The sequence below is a fragment of the Fusarium solani genome, assembly GCF_023522795.1.
Source record: "Fusarium solani strain SB1 chromosome Unknown bctg00000011, whole genome shotgun sequence".
Lineage (NCBI taxonomy): Eukaryota > Fungi > Ascomycota > Sordariomycetes > Hypocreales > Nectriaceae > Fusarium > Fusarium solani.
Window position 1 is genome coordinate 1,944,581 of NW_027072149.1, and position 26,872 is coordinate 1,971,452.

At 51.7% G+C, this 26,872-nt stretch overlaps 10 protein-coding genes across 10 annotated transcripts; 7 read left to right on the top strand and 3 right to left on the bottom strand.

The window, feature by feature from the left end:
• Positions 1-1,106: 1,106 nt before the first annotated feature.
• MRS44_015737 (uncharacterized protein) lies at positions 1,107-2,720 on the bottom strand (the record flags this gene model as incomplete). Its single annotated transcript, XM_046282118.2, has 1 exon — positions 1,107-2,720. The coding sequence occupies one exon, from the start codon at positions 2,718-2,720 to the stop codon at positions 1,107-1,109; it is 1,614 nt and encodes a 537-aa protein (XP_046130119.2).
• Positions 2,721-3,344: 624 nt separating this feature from the next.
• Positions 3,345-6,178, bottom strand: MRS44_015738 (uncharacterized protein; the record flags this gene model as incomplete). The annotated part of the gene is made up of 3 exons (XM_065619328.1): positions 3,345-4,001; positions 4,049-4,243; positions 4,508-6,178. The coding sequence occupies 3 exons, from the start codon at positions 6,176-6,178 to the stop codon at positions 3,345-3,347; spliced, it is 2,523 nt and encodes an 840-aa protein (XP_065475400.1).
• A 759-nt stretch (positions 6,179-6,937) lies between these two features.
• Positions 6,938-7,342, top strand: MRS44_015739 (uncharacterized protein; the record flags this gene model as incomplete). The annotated part of the gene is made up of 1 exon (XM_065619329.1): positions 6,938-7,342. One exon carries the CDS (start codon positions 6,938-6,940, stop codon positions 7,340-7,342), a length of 405 nt encoding a protein of 134 aa, XP_065475401.1.
• A 1,064-nt stretch (positions 7,343-8,406) lies between these two features.
• MRS44_015740 (uncharacterized protein) lies at positions 8,407-9,360 on the top strand (the record flags this gene model as incomplete). Its single annotated transcript, XM_065619330.1, has 1 exon — positions 8,407-9,360. The coding sequence occupies one exon, from the start codon at positions 8,407-8,409 to the stop codon at positions 9,358-9,360; it is 954 nt and encodes a 317-aa protein (XP_065475402.1).
• Positions 9,361-9,687: 327 nt separating this feature from the next.
• MRS44_015741 (uncharacterized protein) lies at positions 9,688-10,914 on the top strand (the record flags this gene model as incomplete). The annotated part of the gene is made up of 1 exon (XM_046279568.2): positions 9,688-10,914. One exon carries the CDS (start codon positions 9,688-9,690, stop codon positions 10,912-10,914), a length of 1,227 nt encoding a protein of 408 aa, XP_046130115.2.
• A 791-nt stretch (positions 10,915-11,705) lies between these two features.
• On the top strand, positions 11,706-14,560 carry MRS44_015742 (uncharacterized protein; the record flags this gene model as incomplete). The annotated part of the gene is made up of 5 exons (XM_046271169.2): positions 11,706-12,731; positions 12,888-13,370; positions 13,417-13,555; positions 13,601-13,709; positions 13,759-14,560. The coding sequence occupies 5 exons, from the start codon at positions 11,706-11,708 to the stop codon at positions 14,558-14,560; spliced, it is 2,559 nt and encodes an 852-aa protein (XP_046130113.2).
• Positions 14,561-14,986: 426 nt separating this feature from the next.
• On the top strand, positions 14,987-16,795 carry MRS44_015743 (uncharacterized protein; the record flags this gene model as incomplete). The annotated part of the gene is made up of 2 exons (XM_046282114.2): positions 14,987-15,053; positions 15,105-16,795. 2 exons carry the CDS (start codon positions 14,987-14,989, stop codon positions 16,793-16,795), a joined length of 1,758 nt encoding a protein of 585 aa, XP_046130112.2.
• Positions 16,796-16,953: 158 nt separating this feature from the next.
• MRS44_015744 (uncharacterized protein) lies at positions 16,954-17,852 on the bottom strand (the record flags this gene model as incomplete). The annotated part of the gene is made up of 2 exons (XM_065619331.1): positions 16,954-17,509; positions 17,779-17,852. 2 exons carry the CDS (start codon positions 17,850-17,852, stop codon positions 16,954-16,956), a joined length of 630 nt encoding a protein of 209 aa, XP_065475403.1.
• Positions 17,853-18,607: 755 nt separating this feature from the next.
• On the top strand, positions 18,608-24,432 carry MRS44_015745 (uncharacterized protein; the record flags this gene model as incomplete). Its single annotated transcript, XM_065619332.1, has 6 exons — positions 18,608-18,709; positions 18,765-18,970; positions 19,025-19,197; positions 19,256-19,377; positions 19,429-19,498; positions 19,547-24,432. 6 exons carry the CDS (start codon positions 18,608-18,610, stop codon positions 24,430-24,432), a joined length of 5,559 nt encoding a protein of 1,852 aa, XP_065475404.1.
• Positions 24,433-25,289: 857 nt separating this feature from the next.
• MRS44_015746 (uncharacterized protein) lies at positions 25,290-26,798 on the top strand (the record flags this gene model as incomplete). Its single annotated transcript, XM_065619333.1, has 1 exon — positions 25,290-26,798. One exon carries the CDS (start codon positions 25,290-25,292, stop codon positions 26,796-26,798), a length of 1,509 nt encoding a protein of 502 aa, XP_065475405.1.
• Between the last annotated feature and the right edge of the window lie 74 nt (positions 26,799-26,872).

Genomic DNA, 26,872 nt, shown 5'->3' on the forward strand with positions numbered 1-26,872 from the left:
GAGGAAACAGACCCTCCAGCAGAGGGAGTCGTTCAAGCAAGATTTTGCTAACTTCACTGGCTTTCTAGTCTTCTAAGCCAGCATCGCTTCTCTGCAGACTACCACATTGGGCGAGATGCTCATCACCCCGGACGCGGCTGTAGCTGGCAACGTAACGGTACTGGAAGCACTTACGGGCCCTGTCATGGTCTTGACTGGTAAAAATTACTACAGCGTCTGTGTTTTCTCTTGCAGTGGCAAAGGCAACCCTGTCGAGGCCACCCTACGAAATATCTTCATCAACGTGAACCCAGAGACAAGTGAGGCCCGCGTGGTTCCCGGTACTAGTTACAACCTCAACACACATTTGAATGCAGCTAAAACGTACGGACATATGATAGATTGGGCGCGGGAACTGTAGAGCCTTGTTGCTTCTCCGCATCGACGCGTTTACACTTCTTCCTGGCCGGGTACTCCGACCGGTGCTTCTCTAGCTGAAGAGTACGCTGTACGCTATTTGGCAGAGAAACCCCTGCAAGGAATCGGGAATTTGTGGGGAACTTCACACGAGCCTCAGTTCTTTTGGGTTATTTTCCCTTTAATTTAAATAATATTTATTTCTTAACCTATTAGTTGTGACTATTTAGTCTTATTGACGGCCACATGTTTGACATTGAGTCGGGAGGCGTTGATGCTTGACTGATTAGCTTAGCCTCATTGAACCCATCCTTTAGACGTTGATCTTATCCCATTTTCCTAGCCTAGAAGGATTGTGCGCCTGGTTAGGGGAAAGATATCAAGCATGTTGAATTCAAGTTGAACATCATCATCCTCCGCATTATCATCCTCCATATCATCATCCTCCATATCATCAAAAAGTGACCGATAAATGCTCACATGCCCTATCCTCTCCATGATTCCCTGCGCCTGCCTGCGTACGAGAAGCCCAAAATCCGACTCCTTGCTCAATAGTACGCAAGTGAAAGTTCCTCGGCAGAGCTCTCCATGCAATTCATCACCCTCCTCCACTTGCACCGAGAGCACGACAGGCCATCGAAGTGTGCTGTGAATGCCCCCCGCTGACGGCGCCTCGATGGAGACGAAGTACAGTGGATCAGGATTCATTCCTAAGGGGGGAAATAGACGTCTCTGGGGCCATCAGCGATATATGTGAGGCTTGTTTCGATCACCCATGCCTCTATGCGAAGCATCGGAGTGTAGCCGGTATATCTTGGGCCACGCTTGCTAATGCTGCCAACGACTGACTCGCTCAGCCTCTCATACTCCCCATTGGCCCTCTGCAGCCAAATCTTGACTTCGCTATCCCTGAAGTAACCCAACAAGCCCCAAGCGTGGGGTGCCAGTGGCCCTATCCAACCACTCCAGGACCAGCTAGGGAATCCCGGCCTCCGAGGACAAGGCATGTCCAGGAACCAACAGAGGCCGCGGGCGAAAGCAGCGTCAACATAACCCTCGAACCGGTGGGAAGGCTCCGGCTCGATGACGGCATTGTTGGTTGGCCAGCAAGAGTCACCGTGCAAGTTGTAGTCCATGGGAACACCCCAAAAGTGACGGGTCGGAGTCGGCATGCACGAAAATATTCGGAAAACGCCGCTGAGAGCATTTATAATGTCCTTTTGAAACGACAATGTCCGTCGGGTATATGCCTCGATGTGCTTATCCAGGTTGCCGTGTATCCCGTCCTCGAAACTGCTACTGGATATCCCGCCGTTGAATATCGCGCTAAGATGGGTCATTGGCTCGAACTCCATCTCGTTGAAGTCATAGCTCGCTGTCTCCACACGCTTGCTTCTGTTACACTCGAAATAGACCTGTTCCTCAGTGAAGATCAAACGCCGTCTAGAAAACAGCCCCTCTTGGTAGGTCCAGGCTCTACTAGCCCACGTCGACGTCTTGATCATAGGCCCAGGGTCCCTGAGGCTTGACACCCAAACCTGTCCGTTCAGATGGATCGCGGGTTGCTCTAGCCTCCTTGTCAAACCAACTCCAGGCAGGCCGAAGGAGGCATCCTCTCCGCAGGCTGCTACGATGGTGCAAAACGCAGCATTATAGGTCAAGTCCATTGTGGAGATTTGCTGTGCCAACTCGGTCTCACTGGACTGGTCGATGCAATACTTGTCAACCCATAAGTATTGGAGATCAAGTCGTAGCACCACTTGTATCGCGTCTTCAATGGTTCTTGGCAGTGTTTCCGGCAAAGAGGACCGGTTAAAGACTGTCACCTCGGCGGCATGGTATTTTCCCCACACGTAGCTAAGAGCCGCATAGGTGGCTTCTCTAGGTGCTTTTACGACCTGTCTCGTTTGGCAGTCTATCAGCTTCAAGTCACGAATCTCTTGTAAGATGACTTGACCCAGGGGTGCGCATGAGGCTGAGTGGTGAGTCTGGCAGTGAAGAAGCCAGTTTCGCAAGATGGAAAAATCAATCGAAGCAGGTTCGATTTTTCGAAGAGCAGGCTGCTTGGGATCTTGCGAGGTTTGGCCAACCGGGAGGATGTAGCAGTCAGGGTAATAGGACTCATCCGTGCGGACTCCCAAAAGTTTGAAGTGATATAGGTAGGCTTTTGGGAGAGTAAGTCCGAACAACCAGAGGAGTGCGAGGTGAAATGGTCGTGTGGTGAAACGGTACTCAATCTTGGTCCCCGGACCTGGCGGCGGAGACGAATGTCTGACAGGTGCTATTGTCACCAGAAACTGGCAAAGAGGACAGGCAAAACCCATCGTGCTTCCCAGCCATGGTCGATCATCTTCACGCCGGTCGGTCCCTGACTGTAGTAAGGCGTTGAGGTCGAGAGACGCGCATTGGGCGCAAAGATGCTCACTGGTCGTCTCAGGCAGGGGACTTGGCCGCTCCATCAGTGAGGTCGGCCCCTTAAGAGATGAGCAAGTACGTGTTGCTATTTTTGATGGCTATACTCTTGGGAACTTTTCAGAGAGGCGTTGATCAGGCCTCGGTAGGCAGGCTGAGGTGAGATCTGTGGATGCCTTTGGGTAAATCGACGGTACGGTTGCGGGGTAGTTTTGCAGTAGAGTGGAAAACGCATATAACGATCCCGGGTTAATCAAAGTGTAGGCTTATACACCCTGGTTCTCGCATGTTGAAAGGAAATATATGATTCCGGAAAGAGTCTTAGTAATGTTCATAATAGCTCAATGTCGCGGTAAACTTATCCTCCACGTCTTCATCAGAATGGAAAACGTCTCTTCTCTTCGTATGGACCGTCCTGTTCATTGCATGGCTTCCCATCCATGTTGCCTTGACCAAGTAAAAGGATATCCCCTGCTTAGAAAAGAGTTGTTAGCAAGGAATGCAGCGAGTCTACTGTGGCCTGGAAACTGACCTCGTCAAACGGCAAATGTCAATATGAGTCGGACAGTACGGCAATCGTCGAAGCCTCTTCGCATGGCAAAGGGACGGGCAGTAGATTGCAAGATCGTGTCCCATTCCTGCCCCTCCCATAGGGGGGCACCAAAGGCGAAGCTACCTGATGACGGAATGAAAGGTGAAGACGCCCAGTTGTCGCTGATAAGGTCGCCCCTGTGAGATCCTTGCGCCGTGTGGTAGCTCTGCTCCGGAGAGATGTGGTGGTTTTCGCCCTGGGTAGTGGTAAAGAGGGGGTCCAAACCCGTCTCTGGATACGGCAATGAGTTGGGAGGATTCCCTTCGGGGACCAACCAAGGTAGGAGTGTGGCTTCCTTGGCGTTTGTGGAGGTGCTGACTGATGTGCAGAAACTGTTGTCGAGCATAGCGGGAAATACGCTATCCGATCCTGGTAGCATAGAGCAACTCGGATATTCAGAGTCGTCCAAGTTTGGAAGAAAGACTGAGGGATCCGCTGTGTCGAGTTCAAGGGGCGTGTGACACTCGTACTCGGGCGACTCTAGTACTCTGCTTAAAGGATGAGCCTCTGATCTTTCCAGGATCGTTAAATCGGGACTTGCCGGTGAGTTATCAAGCACAGCCTCCGTCCACGAGAAGTCGTCTCGATGAGACTCAGGAGGCTGTGGATTCATGGCTGGAGATTCAGCGCCAGGCTGTTGCCATGTACCCGCTGTAGGGGCTGCGATGCCAGTTGTGGGATCTTCTGAGAAAGACGGCAATATCTCATGCGGAGAAACGCATTGGCGTGATGAAGGCGGTAGAGAACTTGAGGAGCGACAACCTCCAGGGTCTCGTCTTCGCGCTCTCGATTTGCGTTGAGAGCGAGCAAGCTGTGCTCGTCTTCGTTCGAGTCTGTCGCTAACTGAGAGTTGAAGGCATGGTCGTCCGCGTTTGGCCATGGCGCTCAGAAGAAGGGAAATTTTGGTAAGAAGGGAAAACGTTGACGAGGGTGAGATCTGAGGATTGGACGAAATAAATGTTGACGCAAGGACCCGCTCGACTCTTGTTTTTTGTTGACATCCTGGACGCATCCCGAAAAGGGAAAGGATTTCCAGATAACGGGGGCGCTAAAGCTACTCCGTTACTAATCACAGTCGATAACGATTCTCCCTCTTCCACGACTCACGCAGCTCAGCATGAAACTATTCTTCTGCTCGTCATCAAGCGCGACTCCTCGATGGTCAACGTCTCCTTCGACCAGGTCCACCATACATGTTCCGCAATTTCCAACATGGCATGATGATTCGATGTCGAAGCCTGCCTCCTTCAAGACGTCCAGTAATGACTTTTTTGCTGGAACGGGCAAGATTTGCTTGGTTGAGTTGATTTTAACTTCGAATGGTTCCATGGGACCTTCTTCAGGCCCGTCGAATGATTCAAGGTGTAAAGCAGTGCTAGGGTAGCCCAATGCCGTCGTGCGATGCTTCAGAGCCCTGAGCAATGAATTCGGCCCGCATGAATAAATCTTGACGGGCAAATGGCCTTCACTCCATGTCGGAATAGCTGTATCCAAATTCAGTCGTCGACCTTCGTCTTTGGCATAGACCGTTGTGTAGTGGCTAGGTAGCTGATCCAGATAGGCGGCGTCGCGTCGACTGCGTACGGCGTAGTGTATTTCCAGCGAGGCCGAGGCATCCAAAAGCGACTTGATCGTCAACACGAAAGCGGTGATTCCGATACCACCAATGATAAAGATGTGCCTTGTTGCCCGAAGGTCTTGTGTGGAGTCGAGTTTTGATGATGATTTACCACTGGCCACCTCGAAAACATCGCCAACCTTGGCTTCTTGATGCAAGAAACGAGACCCTCCCCGAGAATTGTCTGCGTGGGCTATGCCCAGCTCAAATGTCCCCAAGTCGCCTGACACGACCGAGTATGCTCGGGTGTAGCAAAAGTCGGGTCCAAACTTGAGCCGCACATGGGGAAACGGGGGCAAAGAGACGTCTTGGTTTGGATCCTTGTCCACCTCCGCAAATACGAACTTGCATATTCTTGATGTAAGGGCTGTCTTTTCAATGAGCTTAAACGGCCGCCATTCCACGGGAATAGCGCCTAGGCGACCACTCATGTCTTCAACCCCCTTTGTAAGCCGTGAGATAAAGAGGCGGACAAGCTCCTCTGCAAGTCCTGGAAGCTGGCAGAGCTCGAGCAGCGCCTCTCTGTTGTTCGTGTCATGGTATAATATCTTCTGGACTCGAGAAACCGACCATGTTGGGTTGATACGCTTTTCCAGTTCCAACTCGTCGCCCACTTCAACATGCCCAGGTCTAATAACGCGGTAATACCAGCCGGTCCGTCCACTGTTTTGAGACGAGCTGGAGGCTTTCTTGTACTGAAATCGGTGGTTGAGCTTGAAACACGGCTGTCGAGGTAGCGAGACCTGGAGAATGACCTCGCTTCCAAGACGAAATGTGTCGCCAATGCAGACATTGTGTTCGCCCATGTGCGCCGACGAAATGTTTTCTCCGAATCCTCCAATTTGAAACAGATGCGCTCGACCGGGGGCTTCCTCATTCCACGTTTCGTAATGACGGGAGCAGTACTGCATAACAGCCTTGTCTGGGCCTCCGTGCGTATCGTGGGCTTGCTCATCCCCATCGAATCCTAAGGTGTTGAGCAGAACTTTTCCTTCTCGCGGGTGCTTGATGATGGCAGAGCGGATCTTGGCGGTTCCGAGATTTCGTATCTTGCCTGTTCTGAGGCTGAGAACGACGTCTTTGGGAGGGAGTGGCACGAAAGTGGTCGAAGGAGAGGATATCTGGGTAGAAAGAACAGGGGCGGTGCATGTTAACGACATTTTCGTATCGATCATCAGCTTGCTTAATTGCTGGCGTCGATTAATAAGAGCGCGTTCGGCGATGATATTTATAATCCGAATCCCAACCGTGTAGAGATTGAGTTACGAGTAAACTGGGCAGGGGATGTCAACAATAAAGGTGAGATGGGACCTGTCAACAAAAAAGGAGGGCCTGGGTTTAAGATGGTAGCACGGAGTGGAGAAGTCCGACGGACATGTAATCACACCCTAGAGTAATATCCCGAGTCGGATGCCGACTCACTTCCCAAGACGTTGAAGTTGCGGGGAAGACATTTTAGCGCCTCATATACAGACAAACGAGGATAAACGAGGAAAATCATTTATCACAGCAGTGATACGATGCTGTTTAGCCGAGAAGGAAGGGGGAAATCTGTTGGATAGGTTATGGAGTTGAGTTGAACTTGGGTTCTGACATAAATGAATCAAAAGGTGTATGGGCGGTTTGGAGTGGCACAACAAAACCAGAACGTATAAGGCTATTTATTTACTTAACACACCAAAGGTATTGCAAATGGAAAGGTTTCAGGGTAATGTCCTGCGAATGATCAGCGCTCTTCATCCATGGAGTCACCTGACTGGCTTTCGTTGGTCCTCTGTCAGCCTCCGCCCCAGAATTGAGACTCTTCCAGCCCTTTCACTCCTTCACATGTGGTCTCTCTGTAAGAACTCCATGCATTTGACGCTGACAGGACATTCTTGTATGTATTGTTTCACATCTCGATACATCACCGGATAACAATGACCCCCGCCAATCCCCAGCCGCGATATGAGCACACAGTAGCAGAAGACACGGTCTTGGCACTCCACCAGCTTTGCCGTACTTGCCAACAATTCGTCCATCGTTCTGTTCTCCTAAAGAAGTTGTCGCGAGGCAGTGAAATTAGATTCTCAACGTCTGAGGCCACGCCCTTCTGCTCTGTGGACCAGCTTCGGGCAGGCTACCTCGGTGGCTGTCACTTCTGCGCTCTAGTATGGGATCGCGCAGGAGGTCATCTGCTATGTTCAACAAAGAGGTCTCTTGCTTCTGGTGGCATGATCGAGGTGAAACTCACAGCAAGAAACTGGGAGATTGAACGCAGAATGTGGGATGAGCCGCAAAGCCTCCGGGTCCGCTGCTGGAAAGTCGTTCCGCCTGCCATGTAAACTTTCCCTAGCCTTATAGAGACCTCGAATGCTGATCGTGAAGCTTAGCGGTGATGAAGGGGTGATTGTGATGGATATTCCAGCTCTGCGAGGTAATAGACGCACTGGTAAGGGATCCAACAATAAGATGAGGGGCTCTGGAGACGTCAATCTTTACATATACCCTTCCAATTGTGAGTTGGCTCAATGAATCTCGTCAATTCAGTCAGCCCTAACAGTGATTCCTAGCCCCAAAGTTAAACCCAGTAACTCTCGGCATGTCAAGTAACTCTGTCTCATCAAAGCACGACTCGAAGCTAGAACAGATCAGATCTTGGTTTCACAATTGCACCAAAAATCACGACAATTGTCGCAGGTTTTCTGATCTAGTCGCTCCACAAAACCAGCGACCCTCACGAGTCCTTGATATACATAACTCAAAAGTCAGACTCGAGTGCTCGGTTCAAAACATACCAAACTTTGAGTACGTAACACTCAGTCACATGTGGGGTCCAGACCCTACAGCATGCCTTCGTCTCAAGGAAGCCTCTTTGGAAGAGTTCAAGCTCCGGATACCAGAGGACCAGCTGCCTGGGAAGTACCTAGATGCTATCCAAGTGGCCAGAGCGTTGGGGTTTCGATATATATAGATTGAGTCAATGTGTATCATCCAGGACTCTTCGGAGGACTGGGAGAAAGAGGCTGTCAAGATGGCCAGTGTTTACGGACGCACAAGCTGCAACATCTCCTATATTTGTCCCCCATCAAGTGATCGAGGACAGCATCTACGAGATCCGAGAGTCGATCTTCCTTGCAAGTTGCGTCTGTCACATCCTCAGACCTCAAAAGATGATCCAGGTCCCGCTGAGCTGGTGGTTCAATACTTTCCAGGGTTCTTAAGGGAGTACTGGTCACCAACATCGCACAAAGAAGAATGGCCCATACTATCACGGGCGTGGGTATTTCAAGAGCGACTTCTTTGCCCACGAAACATCTACTATGGACATTCTCGGCTGATCTGAGAATGATGTGAGACTTTTGACGACGAGCTGTACAGCCAAGCGAAGCGCAACCCAGAATCCAAAATGCAGACACACGCCCTCTTCGCCGCATCTGGTGCCGGAACAAGGGACTTTCCTAGTGACTTTGAGACCCAATGGACTCGTCTAGTTAAGGACTATCGCACCGAAAACCTGACCTACGAGACAGACCGGGCCATTGCCTTTGCCGGTATCGCCAGAGCGATCCAAGGGCAGACCAACATGACGTATCTCGCTGGGATCTGGAAAGAATTTGCAGAATTTGAACTTCTCTGGATTGTTCGTCGACCCGAAGCTCTCTCACACGAGAGGAATAGGAAACTATCCGAGCAGCAAAGGCTAGCAGCCCCATCCTGGTCTTGGTTCTCAATCGCTACCCTCCCTCAGGAGTCACGCTTAGCGGCCGATTCGGTTGGCTTCTCGATATGTACATCAATGGCCATGGAATCTCGGTTTGTCGTCTATAGGGCTCAAGTACTTTCCTGGCATCACCTCCACGGCCCAGAAGCACTGCTTCATAAGTTTGAAGGGATGAGGTTGGTTCTCAGAACGCGAAAGGTTGCAAGCAAACTGGAGTGGGTTGGGAATGAGATCAGGCTGTCCTCAAACGGAAACCATCCCTTCCAAGACTGCGGAAAGCTAGGGCCTAAGCACTCTATGTTGTATTCCCACGACGACGGCTCCATCCTGCCAGGCTCTCAGCTCCCGACTGACTCGGTCATGGTTTTGTCCATATTCACGGCCTCCAGAAGTGGCGGAAAGACGATCAAGGAATATCAGATACCTATTACGCAGGATGATGACCGTGATGAGAATGTTGAGACGCAGTGGAATTATGCAGGGTTGGTGGTGGTGCCAGCTGCTGGAAGTCCTGGGGGAGAGGAGCGTTGGAGACGGATTGACACCTTTTTGTATTCCAACAGCGCGGACGGGAAGATCCAAGTCCCCACGCCTTTTCGCATTGGTGAAGATAAAGAGCAGGATACTGTTCTTATCTAGTTACGGCCTTTGGTGCTCTTGTTAGGGGCTAATCCTTCGGGGCAACTGGCCCAGCATACTCCCTTAATACCCCTCGCTAAGACCCTTGCCGTTGGGAATATTTGGCACACCCATGGTTTTCTTTCCTATATCTATGTTTGCATTAAAGTCTAGCCACTCATGGTACCCTCCCAAACTCACTAGGCAGCAGTTTATGTCGCCATTTTGGTGGCGCTGTCGCAGAAGCTAATGTGGAGGCCATGACAAAGGCGACAAGCTGATTTGTCCAGCTTCACTGAGGCTTTTTTCCCTTATCCAACAGTCTCAAACACAGCAGTGTCTCTCCCAATGGAACACTCAACACCGGCTCTAAACTCCGAAGAGAGTCATGGATCATCATGGCATCTCATATCTAGAGTCGTTATGGACCTAGACGACACATATATCCCCTCAGCAAACCCGGAGCATGAGCCTCCTGCGAAAAGGCTCATCATCGTTGGCGACGTTCACGGCCACCTCTCAGAACTCAAGAAGTTACTCGAAAAAGTCAAGTTTGACAGAGGCAATGGCGATCATCTCATCTTTGTCGGCGACTTGGTCAACAAGGGTCCCGACAGTGCAGGGGTTGTCCAACTGGCCATGGATCTGGGCGCCAGTGCCGTGAGGGGGAACAACGAGGACAGGGTTCTCGCGGCTCATGCGGCTTTGAAGAGGGACCCGACTTTGAAGATTGAGATTGAGAAGCCCGTCGAAGAGGCTACGTCTGGTGAGAAGACTGCTTCACCTGCGAAGGAGGAAATTTCTACCCAGCCTCACGATCCCCAAAGCCTCAAGAGGTACAGCGCCGACAAGGACTTTGCAACAGTGGCTTTGTTGACTGAGGAGCAAATCTCTTGGATATCCTCCCTGCCATTGATCCTCCGCATCCCTTTGAATGGCGGTGTCACCGCGCCTTGGAATGCTGGAACACTCCTCATTGCGCACGCTGGTCTTGTACCTTATATACCATTGGAGAAACAAGATCACTGGGCGGTTATGAATATGCGTGGCCTCGTGTACCCTGATCCAGGCGCTGATGTGGAAGAGATTCGAGCTGATGTCACCAAGGGGGTTCGATCTCGCATCCGCAGACAGATTGCCCTGCGGAAGACAACAGATGAGGCCATCAAGGCCGAATGGAAGAAGCTAGACGAATCACTCAACGAGGGACGCGGGTACACTGGTCGTTATCGAGATGGACTCGTCGGGTGGCCCCTCGAAAGTCGTGAGGGCGATTGGTGGTGCGTCGCTTGGAGTCGAGCCCAAAACTCGATCCAAGCTCCCCAAGAAAGGAGCATCGTTGTGTACGGCCATGACGCCAAGGTTGGGCTTCAGGTTGAGCCCGAGATAGATATTCAAGTCAAGACGGCTGAAGGCGGCGAGACGGTCAAGGGACAACGGTATGCGTTTGGACTTGACTCGGGGTGTGTGTACGGGAACCAGCTATCGGCCATGGTTGTTGAGAAGAGCTCTAGCGGGGGACTGTCGCATTCGATAATTCAGGTAGATTGCGTAAAGGAAGACAAAGAGGAATAGAATAGATACACGTTCGCATCTTCAAAGTAAACACTCACATATCTCCCAACACTCAGGACACACTGCCATATTTCCAACTACGGTATCGTGAAGGGTCGATGAGAGGACATCCGTGAAAGACCTCATTGGCAGGCAGGAATCGCCATGTGTTATCACAACCCCCCTTTTTGCCTCGGCAGAGATCTCACAGCGCGGCGCCAGGCCCGAAATCTCGGTTCCGATCTGGGGCCGAGAAATGCTATTTTCGCGCCCTACGCCCTACGCCTCGCGCCCTACGCCCGCGCCTATCAGATGCCGAGATTAGCTCTCTGCCGTGAATCCACAGTGAATGTCGAACAGTTGCAGCCAGGTCTAGTAAGGCTTCTAGAATCACAGGCGTGAATTGTAATTGTTTTCCTATTACAAGTCGAGCACCGCATACGCCATCTCAGCCTGTTTGTCGTGACCGCCATAACCACAGAGAGAGTTAGAAATGAGACCATTTGTGCATTTCTACTGATTACTATTCACAACCATATAGACCTCGAGATTCCAGAATCACGCCTTGTGCTCCATAGCCATGGGCGTAAGGCGTGTTGCGATGGGGCCGGACTCGCCGCGAACCTGCCAGCAGCTGTGCGATTCAGGGACGCCTTTCACTTGACATTTTTTCATGCGCATGTTTATTAAATCTTGCAATGTTTACCAGGTCCTGGATTTAAAGAGAAGTGTTGATCATGGCCTGGAATAGGCGAATCTCATTGCGTGGGCTTCACAATTGTACACCAAAACACTTTACTTGGACAAGAACCATGACTGTCAAGGCTAGACAACCTCGCGTCCATGTCCTTGGGCTGGGGAGTATTGGCACATTTGCCGCACACTCACTCGCCGAGGTTCCATATCCTCTTACACCATCAGTCACGCTCTTGCTTCATCGAGCCTCTCTCGTCGACAACTTTATTGCAGGTGGAAGCAAGATAACATTGGAGACGAGAGAAGGTAAAATTGTTGACCACGGCAAATATGATCTCGAAGTACTAAAAGATGGGAAATGGCATCAGCATCAATCGACACAGCTAGATTCTTCTCCTACGGACGACGTTATCGACAACCTCATCGTTTCAACAAAAGCCACTCAGACGGCATCAGCTTTGAGGCCCCTCAAGCACAGACTCAATGCGTCTTCATACGTCTTGTTCCTCCAAAACGGATCCGGCATGATTGAAGATGTGAACAAGTATGTCTTTACGGACGGGGAAACACGGCCGAGTTACATCACAGGTGTCACTTCACATGGTGTCACACTCAACTCTCCATTCGACATTGTTCACACGGGATTTGCAGCGACATCCCTGGGCTTGGTTCCTAGAAGCGGCAAGATCGTGGAGAACACAGGCCCTGCCCCATACCTTCTAGAAGCTCTACCGCTGGTGCCACGACTCAACGCCACCTCGTACGCATTCCTCGACGCTTTCCAGATCCAGTTGGAAAAGCTTACGGTCAACGCCTTCTGCAACCCTCTATGCGCCCTCAACGATGCCAAGAACGGGTTCCTGTTCACCATTCCCGAGACACGCCGAGCCATCCTCACCGAGATATCCCGAGTTGTCTACGCGCTTCCTGAATTGCGCGGGGTGCCTGGCGTACTAGAGCGATTCTCAGTGGACAGACTGGAAGCGACCGTGAATGGCATCATCCAGAAAACGGCAGAGACAACTTGCTCAATGGTTGTGGATTTACGGCGAGGCCAGAAGACGGAGATAGAGTTCATCAATGGGTATTGGTGTCGAAGGGGAAGAGAGGTCGGTGTGCCAACACCAATCAATGATGATCTTGTAAGGCAGATACTGCATCGACAGGGCGATGAAGAGTTGGCAAAGAATTACCAGTAAAAAAAAAAAAAAAGCAATGGTTGGGCAAGGGAAAATGGGGTAAAGATAGACACATAGACATTTGGTGTAATATCATAACAACATCACATTTGATTGGAGATATTGGAGAAACTGCGACTTTCAGCCGAGGCATTTGAGATGGGGTCGGTTTGCGGCGGGCCCGTTTGCATGAGACTCGGGATCATCAAAAACGCCGAGGTCGGATTTAAGATGATGGTTGGTATAACTTGCTTCATTCCCGGGCCTAAGAATCGCAATAAGACACCATCCATCCCCTCTCTCATTCTCCCATCAGCCATGATCAGAACACATCGCCAATTTGCACGGCAGTGGAAGAGTCTCAGTCCCAGTCCATTTGCACAACTTGGAAAGCGAAATCCATCAGTCCGAATGTCTTCATTCTACCGAGTTGTCGAGCATACGGTCAACGCCTGCCACACAAGAGAGCATGTCGCAGCAACAGCTCATGGCGATTCTGACACCCCAAAGCTCGCTGTGAAGCAGTACATTCCTCTCGACAACCCGGATCCACAGCCGGGTGACGTCACCATCATTGGAGCTCATGCCAATGGCTTTCCCAAGGTAAATCCCATGGAATTGATAACAGACTATCTCTAATTGGCGATAGGAACTATACGAACCGCTTTGGGATGAAGTCTACCAGCGATCAGCCCAGAATGGCTTGCGCATCCGGTCGATTTGGATAGCGGATGTGTGGAATCAAGGCCAATCGGGTGTTATCAATGAGAGAATACTCGGAAATGATCGTGAGTACCTCTCGCCCAAGCAAGCTTAACACTAACTGTTCGCAGCTAGTTGGTCGGATCATGCCAGAGATCTGATGAATCTGATCAACCAGAAGCAAGACTCTATACCTCACCCAATTGTGGGAATAGGCCACAGCATGGGCGGCACCCAGCTGTAAGTGACCACTTCTTATTCCATCGATATCTTCTGACCACGTCTGCAGGTCCCTCCTCTCTCTCAACCACCCACGTCTACTTAGGTCCCTAGTCCTGATTGACCCTGTCATTCAGGCACCCAACGGAAGCATCCCTCCGGCAATGGCCTCAACCCCTCGGCGAGACCTTTGGCCATCCAGAGAAGCCGCGGCAGAGCGGTTCAGAGGAAGCAAGTTTTTCCAGTCATGGGATCCTCGTGTTCTTGATCTCTGGATTAAGCATGGTCTTCGGCAAGCCCCAACAGAGCTTTACCCTTCAGAAGGGGCAGAGCTTGACAAGCGAGTTACCCTCATGACCTCGAAACACCAGGAATTGTTCATGTTTCTTAGACCGACATATCGGGGTATCCCTGGGGAGGAGTACAGGGACCAAGATCCAGTTGCTGATCATGAATACCCCGGTTACCCGTTCTACCGTCCCGAACCACTCCAAGTCTTCCGCCGTCTCCCCGAACTGCGCCCCAGCACACTGTACATATTTGGAGAAGAGTCAGAACTGTCACCTTTAGAACAGCGCGAAGCAAAGATGTCACGAACGGGCACAGGCGTCGGAGGAAGTGGTGGCGCTGCTGCCGGCCGAGTCAAAGAGGTGGTTCTTGACTGCGGGCACCTTGTAGCCATGGAAAAGGTTCAAGAGTGCGCAGACTCCATCGCGACATTTCTTGGAGGCGAGATGGAGAGATGGAGACGAGAGAAGGAAGAATTCGAGAAATTCTGGAACGGAAAGAAGAGACGGGAGCAAATCACGATCGATGAGCATTGGGCCGACAGGGTTAAACCTTCAGGACCGGCTGGCAAGGTGAAGCTTTGATATGGCGCCGGTAGAAGTAGAGGTGGAACTAGATCTTAGAAACCGTAGACATCCTTACGCAGTTCGTTCAAAGGACCTCCTATTTCGTGTAGAATAAACTAGCCCCCTGTGATTATGAATCAACAAACTCCATCTCATGAAAGTCTAATCACAGGAAGGACATTCAAGCTTAGTTATTGGCCGCCCTTCGCATGCCATTTACATGCTTCCAACTAGCCCCTTTACGGAATAGCAGGGTGGAGTGAGCCGACTCCGATCCCGGGAAACGCAAACTCGTTGGTCGCCTCCCTCTTCAAAGCACCCATGGCCCATCCACTTTTTCATTTCCCAAGATCATGAGTGAGGGCGAGTCGGCTTCTTGCGACACGAACTGCTCTGGAAACCATCTAGAAGCCTTTTGTCCTTCGAGAAACCGGTAGGTCCACAATGGCGCCAAACGATGATGACACTGCAGCTGCAGGGCGTCCACTCGCAGACGATATCGAGGGCGATAGTAAGAAGCGTTTTCGAGTTTCAAGTCATTAATACTAATGTGCATGATCAGTTATGAGGTTCTCCGAGTTGGACTTTGCGAGGCTTGGGCTGGCAACAGAGCTCAACAAATACCCCCTTGGTGCTGATAAGCAGAACCACTTCCTTCCCCTACAACCGTCCTATCCGGATCGACAGCCATCAAACACAAGCTTGTTGACTCAGAATATCACAAACTTGGTTTCTCCGTCCGTTCCAGGAACCCTTCCACCTACAGTGTCCCAGGATCTATCCCTCGACTTCCAACCGTTGGATCCCGCCCTATCATCCACAAGCCTCGTGCGAGATCCCTCACGGTCAGAAAGCAGGGGAAGATCTGGAAGATCAACACGACACTCAACCTATGTCAACTCGTATCAGCAACCTGGCCTTCCACGACGAAGGAGTCGATATCTCCGTCAACAACCCCAAACCTCCACCGAGCCGATAGCAATACCCACCCTAAACAAGTCAACAGATAGTGGTTTGGATCCTATGCAAAGATGGCAAGACTCGCCACCAGAGGTCGAGCCAGCATCCCTATCCGCCATAGTCGATGCACTGGAAAAGACACCACTGCGGAGTCGCTCTTCGGCTGGAAGCCCCGGCAGCCAACATTTTGGCAGTCGAGCTGCCTCGACAGTCAGTTTTGGAAGCGGAACAAGCTGCTCTTCAGCTTCCGCTGCATCCGCCAGCTCGGTAACGCACCGAAATTCATCCCGCGGGCGAGTTACAAAACGAACGAGAACGCCGGCCGCAAAGGGCAAAGAATCGGGGAAGAGAGTCTTTCCTTGCACCTTCTGCTGTGATTCCTTCAAGAGCAAGTATGACTGGGCAAGACACGAAAAATCGCTTCATCTTAACCTTCAAGGTTGGCGGTGTACCCCCTTTGGGGGAACAGTTGTGTCTCCCAACACAGGGAGAAGTCATTGTGCTTATTGCAGCCTTCTTGATCCGACGCCAGAGCATCTCAGTTCCCACAATCATGAGAGCTGTCAGAATTCGGATTCAACTCACTTCTTCAGTCGCAAGGACCATCTTGTTCAGCATCTGAGGCTTGTCCATCACGTTCAGACAATGCCCATCATCGACTCGTGGAAGGTTGAGGGACCACCTGTGTCATCGAGATGTGGCTTTTGCAGTATCCAACTGCATACTTGGCAAGAGCGTGTTGATCACCTGACGAAGCATTTCCGTGCTGGAGCAACTATGGATAGCTGGAAGGGAGAGCATTGTTTTGAACCTTCGATTGCCGCCCAGGTCACCAACGCTATCCCGCCGTATCTCATCGCAGCCGAGTCTCGAGCTCTAGTACCGTTCTCCAGCACTGATCCAGGCACCAAGGATCACCTGTCCCAGATTAAGCATGCAACTCAGCAGAGCTTAGGACAGTGGGACGATGGAGGTGCTATGGCAATGAGTGGCTCGGAACCATCCCCTCAGTCCAGCACCCAGCAAGGTTCATTAGATGGCATCCACGAGAGCACACCTTCAATTATGTACCCCGATGTTCTAGCCCTACATCTCGGCCGCTACGCCCAAGAAAAGATGAAGCTCGGCATCATTCCAACGGACAGGATGTTTCAAGAAGAGGCGAGGAGGATCATGTTTGACTCGGTGGATCCTTGGGATCAAACCATTGCCGACAACGATGACTGGCTGTCATGCTTTCGCAGTCGCCATCTAAGGGATGCTCCAGGTAGTGGAGAGAACTCGGCATCATAGAGTAGGAATAAAATAGTTCGTGTATGTATATGCTCTCCTGACGCCCTCGCTTAAACCTCAAAGGGTTCCAATTCCTTCTTACCTAGCTCTTTTCCTGCTTCTTCCTTTCCATGGATATCATTAACCTTGAAATAGATCCGACTTCGAGGGGTTCCCCATTATGCCCGGTTTCCTCCATGACCCGCACTTTCGGATGGTAGCTCTGCTGGCGGTATAGGCTGGTAGCTATCAAGCTCCCATGCTTGCTGTTGCTGCTGAGGCCCCTTCAACCCTTCTCCTCCAGCTGCAGCATTGGCCTGCTTGGCCCTCCTCGCTCGAAGCACAAACCATAACAAGGCAGCAAGTCCAGCCAAAGCCGCAACTCCAACGCCGACACCAATGCCTGCCTTCGCTCCAGTGCTTAATCCCCCACCACCTGACGGAGAAGAGGTTTCAGTCGCACTGCCAGTTTCTGTAGTACCGGCTTCGGAAGTTCCAGAAGTCCCAGAGGCCTCAGCCGCTGAGGTCTCGGACGTGGTGGACGCAAAATCGGAGGAATGCCACCGGATAGGAATTCCTATGGCGTTGGCTGCAGCTCCTTTGGATGTTGACTTTTCCCAATCCCCACCGACGGTAGACACGGAATAAATGACTTCGACTGTATCCGGGATCACGATGGTGCAGAGATCAGTACTATACCAAGGCCAACCTGTCTCGGTTTGGCAAGAGAATGAGCTGGGTCTGTTAGCACCATCTTCTCCAAACCACAACCATGCGTTCGCACCTTGGACAGCATGTGGCTCTTGTCTCACGCCCCGAAGTCGAACTACACGCAATTTGATATCCGTTGGGACATATACCGGGGGGAGTAATAAAAGGTTGAACCCAGTTCTAAGCTACTAGGGAAGCAGTCCGCCTCGCTCTGCGAAGGTCCCAGCTGCATGTACGTGCATGCGCTGGGCTCACCATCCTTGTCGGTGCATTAGACCTCGTCGCCCGTATACCTATACTTGTAATACTGCGAACATGTCTTGGCAGGCGTAAAGGTTGTTGTAAGAGCCGGAACCTGTGATGTCATGATTTCCATTGAAAGAAGGTGAATATCCACGGTCACTTATGCGGTCCGCTCGCGTGGGGATGATGGAAGTAGAAATAATTCGCGCACGCCCCTTCGGCCACACAGAGAGACATGATCCCTGAGCTTGTATGCCAATGAGACGTCGTGCGACAGGGAACGATCGGCATCGTTATCCGCTTGGGGGCCAATGGTACATGGGCTGAGATGCAGGGCAGGGATACCAGCCACCGGGCGAAGTTGGAGATGAGGGCTGTATCAAGGGGCTGGGATGGTAGCTTGGGCGGGCAGATGGAGCATTAGCTGGGGGAAAAGGCGATCATGGAAAGTTAATCTTGAGATGATTCTCAATTAGATGAGTCGTTCGGTAATAGGAGCATCATTTTCTTATCCCCGATATGCAATCACACAGCTAAAACAGGGTAACGGCAGGCGCGAACGAAGCTGTATTAAACGGCCCCCAACTCAACCCGCCAACCCCACACTTGTGACCTCGTTTTCAACCCAGCCAGCATCCCAATCCTACCTCAAAATGGCGAAGCGATGCAGAATCAACCTTGCCCAGCCCGGAAAATACAAGATACGCTCCGTTTAACCGCCGAGAATGCCCAGCGCGCAAGGGAAACGAGGCTGTCGTGGCTGTGTGAGGATGGCAATTCGAGGTCTACCCCTCCCAGCCTGACAATGTCGCTACCTAATAACGACATGCTGACCCTCGAGGCAATCAGCAAATGTCAAGACCTCGAGAGCTTGCCCCGATGGCAGACTATGCGACCTCGTGCAAGTACGATGAGATCGAGACGATCGGGAGGGGGAGGTTTGGTGTTGTGAAGAAGGTCGAGAGGCGGATGGACCAGAAGGTGAGACACGGCAGCCTAGCCTAGCCCGGCAAGCCATCACTAACCTCTTCCAAAGGAATTCGCCTGTAAAGTCATTACCGTCGTCCAGAGTCCCCACGATCCGTCCGTCAACGATGCCAAACACGAGTACGAAGTCCTTCGAGTCCTGCACCATCCCAACATTGTCGAGTATGTCGACTTTGAACGAACCGACCAGGAGGCCAAGATATATATGGAGCTCTGTCGCGGAGGGAATCTGAAAGACTGGATAAGGGCACGGAGGTTCGATCCGACGGCCTGCTAACCCATTGCCCTCGATCGCTGATTGAGATACAGCAAGGAGCCAGACTCCTACCTCCCAGAACCCGCGCTATGGAGCATCATCCTCCAGCTAACATCGGCACTGACGTATTGCCACTTTGGATGGAATCCAACTGGAGGAGAGATGGACTCGTCCATGACTCCCAATTTTCGCACAGTTCTACATCGCGATCTGAAGCCTGCAAATGGTAGGCCTTATTCAACTCCCTTGACGACGCGAAGAGCATTGATAACATTCGACGTTAGTTCTCATCTCTTCCACCGACGGTCCTCTCGTGGTCAAGCTTGGTGACTTTGGTCTTGCCAAATTTATGGACCTGGAGCATACTCTGTCTACGTTTGCTGGTACGCGACCATACCTTGCACCGGTTAGTGACCTCTTCTGCCAAGGATGACCCTCAGATTCTAAACCAAGTTAGGAGATTGTCGAGAACGAGGCCACCGGTCGGGTCAAGTGGACTAAGCACTCCGACGTCTATTCTCTCGGATGTATGCCATGACTCCCCAACGCCACAGAGTCATTGCTAACTCACACAGGCATCGTATACGAACTTTGCACCCTCGAATTACTCCTGAATAGTATCAAGGCAGACTTCCAGCGAATACCGGCCGTGTACTCCGACAGTGTACGAGGCTTCATCGGGCGATGCCTATCCAGAGAACCTTCCCACCGACCTGATGCGCGCGAATTGTTCCAATGGGCGTCGCGATGTTGCGGTAACAGAGCAACGACACCAGGAGAGATGGTCGAGTCGCTAACGGCCAATCCTTCAACCATCGGACTGCTTGACCAACAACTCTTCGAAGGTGTCAGGTCTTTCTCAGAGTTCTCCGCGAGACCCGTCGTCCATGTTCAGATCTCAAGCCAGCAGAACTTCTGGATCGACAGCAGGCCCTTTGCAGAGTCTCTTGGGAAAACATTTGCCTGGCCAATGAAAGACAAGGGTGGAATGCAGGTGTTGAACCAGCCAAGTCACAAGAATGAAGCACTAGCAGCTCGCCAACATGGCATCGTGACTCTCCTCCAACTCGGCGGATTCGATGCCTCAAGTCCTTCTTTCTCGACCGAAGTTGCATTCAGATGGGCCATCAGACACGGTCTTTGGAACGTGGTGAGGCTCCTCATCGGACAGGGGCCGTCTATCGAATCAAAGGTGTGGTTCCGGGACCAGAGTGGGCATCAAATCGACCGCCTCACGCAAAACAACTTCGAGGCGTACAACAAGATCCTCGGCCTCATGTCCTCTCTAGGAATAAGGCATCCGGATGGAGAGCAGGCCCTTGATCTCCTCATGACGCCTGTACACCATGCCACTCTACAGCGTAACCGAGGCGTCCTGGATCTTCTCGTCAACTCCGGCGCTGACATGAACGCTGCAGCGATCTTCAACACCACTCCAAAGCTCAAGATCAGCGCCCTGATGATCGCGTCGATACTGGGCGATGAGTGGATGATCAAGAAGCTGCTAGAAGCTGGCGCCGATCCCTCACTGACTTTCGGGGCTGACGTTCTCAATCCTCTTATCCTCACCGTCAAGATGGGACTGTCGGAGAACATCATCAGGCTCCTCATCGAACGAGGCGTTGGAGCACGGTTGGCGGCAAACGGAATGCCGATTGCTCTAAACGCGATGTCCTGGACAAGAGAAGAAGCGATCAAGATTATCCTTCTTGATTGCATCGATAATAGCCCAGAGAGCAATCGAGCCAAGGACCAAGAGCTTCCCCTTCAGCGAGTTCTCAGCGACGCGGCCTTTTCCAAGCACCATACCATCCTACGAAAGCTTCTAGACCGGGACATTGCGAGAGAGTTCCCGGGTTTCGAAGGCCGATCGCCATTCCTGCTAGCGGCTGCCAACGGTGATCTCGAGGCCATGAAGCTACTCATGGACAAAGGGGTTAACACTAAAGCCACCGACGACGATGGATGCACTGCATTGCATCTGGTGGCCGAGTCCTCGGCCGATGACAAGACGAAAGAACGGGCAGTTGAGTTCCTCGTAAAAGACGGTGCCGACGTCAATGCCCGAGACAACCGTCAATGTACCCCTCTCGACTATTCCGTGTGGCAAGGTTCACCTTCCAACGAAAAGATGACTGAGATACTTCTCAATCACGGAGCAGATGTCCATGCACTAGACGATGAGGGCAGCACTTCGATAATGCACGCTTCCATTCAAGGCAGTATTAGCGTCATGAAGATGTTGCTCCAAGCAGGTGTTGACGTGAGTGTTCGCAACAAGAAAGGATGCACCGCCTTGGACTTTGCTGCCGCAGCTGATGGTGACCATGAAGCTCGTTTCAAGTTGCTGCAAGAGCACGGCGCTGAAATTACTACACTGGCAGATGTGAACGAAACCGTGGTTCACAATGCCATCGTGCATTGCACGGTGAACGCGGTGGAGGAGCTATTCAAGTTATACCCAGCTGCGGTTGACTCGGCACATCGCAGAGCGACCGACAACATGAATGCCCTGGACATTGCTGCGGCAAACGGCAAACGAGAGCACCTTGAGTTCCTGTTGGAGAAAATGACGGACCTGGACATGGACTCGAAGAGCTGGGTGCTCTACTTCGCAATCGTTGGAGGAAGCGCAGCCTGTGTCAGTCTCGTGATATCGACATTCGCCGACCTGACCTCGCGGGCATTCAAGCTGCCCAAGCCAAAGGGAGAAGGGCACCCTACCATCTCGACGCCTCTTCATGAGGCTGCCTATAGAAACCCCGAGGTTGCTCTCCTGATTCTGGAACATGGGGCTGATGTTACGGCCCTTAATGACCTCGGATGGCCTGCGCTGCATGACGCTGTCGCTACTGACAACGTTAGTGTTGTTCGGGAACTCCTCCAGAGAGGGAAGGAAACCATGCTTTGGACATCAAAGGTGTACCACAACTTTGAAACGGGACAGATAGAGAATGATCAGCCGCCCTGGATGCTGACGGCAATTCACATCGCTGCGGCTCGAGGAGCAACGGAAGCGTTGGAAGCATTGCTTGCGGCCGGAGCAAACATTAACGAGCCCACACACGACGATTATGGTTTCACGCCGTTGCATGTCGCCCTCTCTTGTCATCAGTCAGCCGCCTTCCACCTCCTGGTCAGCAAAGGCGCAGACAATGACAGGGCATCGAAACAATCCCAGACCACGCCGCTCTTACTCGCGCTCAACAGAGGATTTGAGGGGCTAGCCGCGGAGCTCGTCTACCTAGGAGCTCAAACTACTTGGACGATGCAAGACGGTTCCACAATTACCGCGCTGAATATCGCGGCTGTGAAGGGACTCGTGAGGGTGACTGGTGCCCTCCTTGGGAAGCTAGACGACTCACGACATGCCCCTTCAGTACCCCGGATCGAAATAACGCCAGATGATATACCCCGCGATGATGGTCCGAAAGCTGAGGACACGGATGACTCGACTTGCGATGGGAAAAGCAGCCTGACTATGGTCGAGAATATGCTGGAGAGCTCAAGCACGATGATCCCGGCCGATTTTGACAAGACTGTGGCGGCGGCGGTGGCACACAAAAACCTCAACCTACTTCAGCGGTTAGCAGACTTTTGGGAGTCACAGACAAAGAGGCGATATGGCAAGAGTATGGTGCAACGGTCAAACTCGGAGCCGAACACCATTAGAAGCGGACGCGACGAGCTAGCCAAGGCCCTGAGACAGGCTGCCAATCAAGGTCTCACCGACTACATCCGGCCTCTGACGGGCATCTGCGGTTGGACCATCGATTTTGAAGGATCAGATGGATATCTGCCCATCCATGCTGCCGCGCTCAATGGACATGGGGAGTTCGTGCGTCAGCTGCTTTCCGAGACCAATGCAGACGTTGATCAAGAGACATGTGACGGCACCCAAAGGACAGCGCTACACATAGCTGCCGAGGATGGGTTTATCGACGTTGTGGAAACGCTTTTGTCCCATGGGGCTGCAGTTGATCGAGGGGACGAGGATGACTGGTCCGCTCTTCACTTTGCGGCATCAACAGGGGAGCTCGAGGTTGTGAACGTCTTGATTCAATCGAAAGCAGACTTGAACAAAAAGTCTAACGAGGGCAACAGTCCTATCTCGCTTGCCGCGGAAAACGGTCATTTGGCCGTGGTTGAGGCGTTGGTCGAAGCTGGTGCCACCGTCGACGAAGTTTCTAGCCAGGATGGATCGACAGCCTTGTTTCACGCCACGAGCGAACGTGAACTCGAGGTCATGGAAGCATTGCTGAAAGCGGGAGCCAACCCGAACCAGTGCAGCAACGACAAGTCTACTCCCCTTCTTGAGACACTTTCCGCAGTCGAGGAGTCTGAAGAGGTCTTGCTCGAAACGATCAACATACTCCTCCAGTATGGTGCTGATGTAGAGGCTTGCGACGGTGAAGACTGGAACGCCCTCCGAGCTGCTACCTCCCACGGCTGGAAGTCTATTGTCAAGGCTCTTCTGGAGCACAAGGCCGACCTACACGCTCGCGACAAGGATGGTGACGACGCGCTGCAAATCGCTGCCCTCTATGGCTTTAGGGAGATCGCGGAGGTTCTCTTAGAGGAAGGCGCCGACATTACTGGGACGAACAACAATGGCAACACACCGTTGCACACTGCCGCGTTGCATGGATACGACTCGGTAGCTGAACTGTTGATCCAGAAAGGTGCGAAACTCGACGCTGTGCAACCCGAAACTGGATCAACGCCTATGCATCTCGCAGCCTTCAGAGACCATGTGGTGGTCATGCAAGTCCTACACTTTTACGGAGCAGACATTGCATCAACAAACAAGGAGCAGATGACACCTCTCTTGCTGGCGGTCGACGCAGGACACATCGAGGCTGCGACGTTTCTCATCCAGCAGAAAGTAGACATCAACCCTGCCACCGCAAATGCGGAAAAGACGGCGTTGCACTTTGCAATTATCCAGCAGAACGAGCATCTCATGGATATCCTCCTTCAGAATGGAGCTGATCCAAACGTGTACCCTCCCACCGTCAACAACGGCAAGAAGAGTGGCATATGCACCAAGTTCCGCAACCCCCTGTCCTACTGCGTCAACATCGGCTGGCTAGATGGCATCCAGCTGCTCCTCAAGCACAACGCAGACGTCAATTCCAACTGGCTCGAAGGAGGGACAGCCCTCCACATAGCATCAACATACTCGCGCCAAGGGGCAGCACGACTTCTCCTTGAAAACGGCGCGAGGACAGATATTTGGGACGGCAGGCGAGCACCTCTGCATAGTGCGGCGGCGGCTGGGGATAAAGAAGTTCTTGAGGCGTTGCTGGAGTATGGCGCTGATCCTAATGAGCGGGATCTGTTTGGGTTGACGGCTCTTGACATTGCCAAACAAGAACCAAGATCTGAAGAGGCGATACGGATATTGGAGCCTGTTACCAAGATGAAGGAGTCGGGGTGGAAGATTTGGAAGTCGAAATAACAAGTAATTGCCTTGATGCCATATAATGAATAATGCCATCCTGCGAGTTCAGCTAAGACCTAAAATTTGCTATAAATGATGTTGTAATTGACCCCATAGTTGAGGGCTCAATTGGTGCCGTAATTGGCGCCATAGTGAGGCTATCACGAGATAGCCTTTAGCTGCGTGGGCTTGATAAGGCGAAGTTTAGGCGATAGGGTGTTGATTTACACGTGACTATACACGTGATGAGAACTACGGGATTGGTAGCAGTGAGTTCAGAAGTTTTTGGAGCGTGCATAGATCTCTAGTTCTAACGTCCCATCAACAGGACGCGTCTGTGATAATTTCAGGACCTAAAAATAGCAGGACCTTTACAGGAAATCACGATTAACATATGCATTCATTCTTTAGAAAATCTTGTCGCATGTAATTGCCTAAGATGCGGCAATTCTGTCGATGATGGGCTGCTCTAGGGTAGCACCCTGAGGTAGTGGCTATGAACAGTGACGAAGTGGCGCAGACGCGAAACGCGACACTTTTCACTTCAATTAGCCACATCCGTGATTGGCGAGAGGTAAGCTTTTAAAGTTAAGAGAAAGGATAGTTATCCCTGGGATTTTTACAATTCATTACAGTTACCTAATGATCACCAGGGGTTGTAGGTAGTCTGCCTTGAGCATTGCCCCCTCACATCTCCAGGTCATGTGACCACTGATCCTTCGCGGTTTGGCTGTCTTGGGCTGAATTCCCCTCAACGAGCTCTGACGCGGCCATTACTTCGCCCCCAAAAGGCCTCCTACTCACTCTTTTCCTTTCTTCAGGCTGGCCACAATTCCCAACTTAAGATTGTCATTTGCGAACCGCTAGAGGACAGTATGGCCGAACTCATCCTCTCAGCCGTTGGCGTCGGCATCGCCATTCCTGAGTTCGCCAAGACTGTCACCAAGAGCCTCGACTACCTCGCAGATATGGGGAGAAAGTACAAAAACGCCCCAAAGATAGTGCAAGAGATCTCTGTTTTTGCAAGAGACCTTGGCCAGGGCAAATTGACCCTCGATGTTAGCCTTGCCGAGTGGGCTAGCCGGCTCGAGGACCTGAACCCAAAGTTCAAAGACAGCTTGCACGACTACCTACAGCGACTTCAAGAGAGTGTGGTGGAGACTTCTGCGGCTATCGAGAGACTTTACGACAAAGATGGGTCGCTAAAGAGGTTCTATTTCTCAACGGTTGGAGAGAGAAGAGTTACGAGGGCGGCGAAGAAGTTTCATCGCTGGCAAGAAGATTTCGTACAACTGATTGAGCTGATTGAAAAGGAAAAGAGTCTTACTCATCGAGATCTTTTGCTTTCAAGCGACCAGCTCATGATTTTCAGCAAAGGCGATGGTGAACATTTATCGCCGGTTCCTAACTCTCGCCGTCTTTTTGTGGGGAAGGGAGAGTTCAAGAATCACGGCGGTGGCATTAGCACCATCGATATTCTCGTTGAAAGACGCCCTCTCCCCATTGATGAAATATCGGTGGCACGTGTGGCCTCGAGACTCAGCAGGGCGAAATGCGATAGAGGAATTTTGGCATGTATCGGTTACCGACAAAAGAATGGCATTGAGCTGCTTTTTCGCATCCCATCTTATCTTCACGATCCTCGGCCGTTGAATCAGATAATCGGCACTACTGATAACGGAAAGAGAATCCCGTACCCTCTCGAGAGCAGGCTAGAGTTGTGTCATGAACTTTGCCGTGCCGCTCTCTCTGTTCATACGTCCAACTTTGTTCACAAGAATATCCGACCCGAAAACATCCTCCTCTTTCGAAACAGTATCAACACCCAGACCGCGAATGGGTTTGGTTGCGAAGAGCTGGGGGTGCCGTTTCTGACAGACTGGTACATGCTTCGCTCTTTCGACGACCTCTCAAGCCGACGGGGCGTCAACGATTGGGTTGAGAATATTTATAGACACCCCCAACGACAAAGTCTTGAGCCCCAGGCTCGATACAACCTCGGGCACGATATATACAGCTTGGGGGTCACTCTTCTAGAGATAGCTCTGTGGGAATCCTTTGTCAGCTCCAAAGACCCCCCCGAAATATCACAGCGTTACAGAGACACTGCGACGGAAGTCGGTGGCCTAACATCAAGCACCATGGATCCAGCCAGGTTGTTTAGGAAACTGACGGCTGCGGTCCTGGCCCAGAAAGTCATGGTCAAACTGGCAAGGGAGGAAGTTCCATCAAGGATGGGCACTTCGCTGTCTCAGCTCATCGTGGCTTGTCTGACATGTTTAGAAGGGGGAATGGGAGAAGGGAATAATTTCGAGGAGAACCCGAACGATGCAGCGCTGGGGTTCCATGAGCTGGTTGATGAAAGCTTTCCTAATTATGTTTAGAATTGCATGGAGCGCGCATCAGCATATTAGAAGGCGATTTTTTTCTGAGCGAGCATGTCAAGGCATATTGTTTC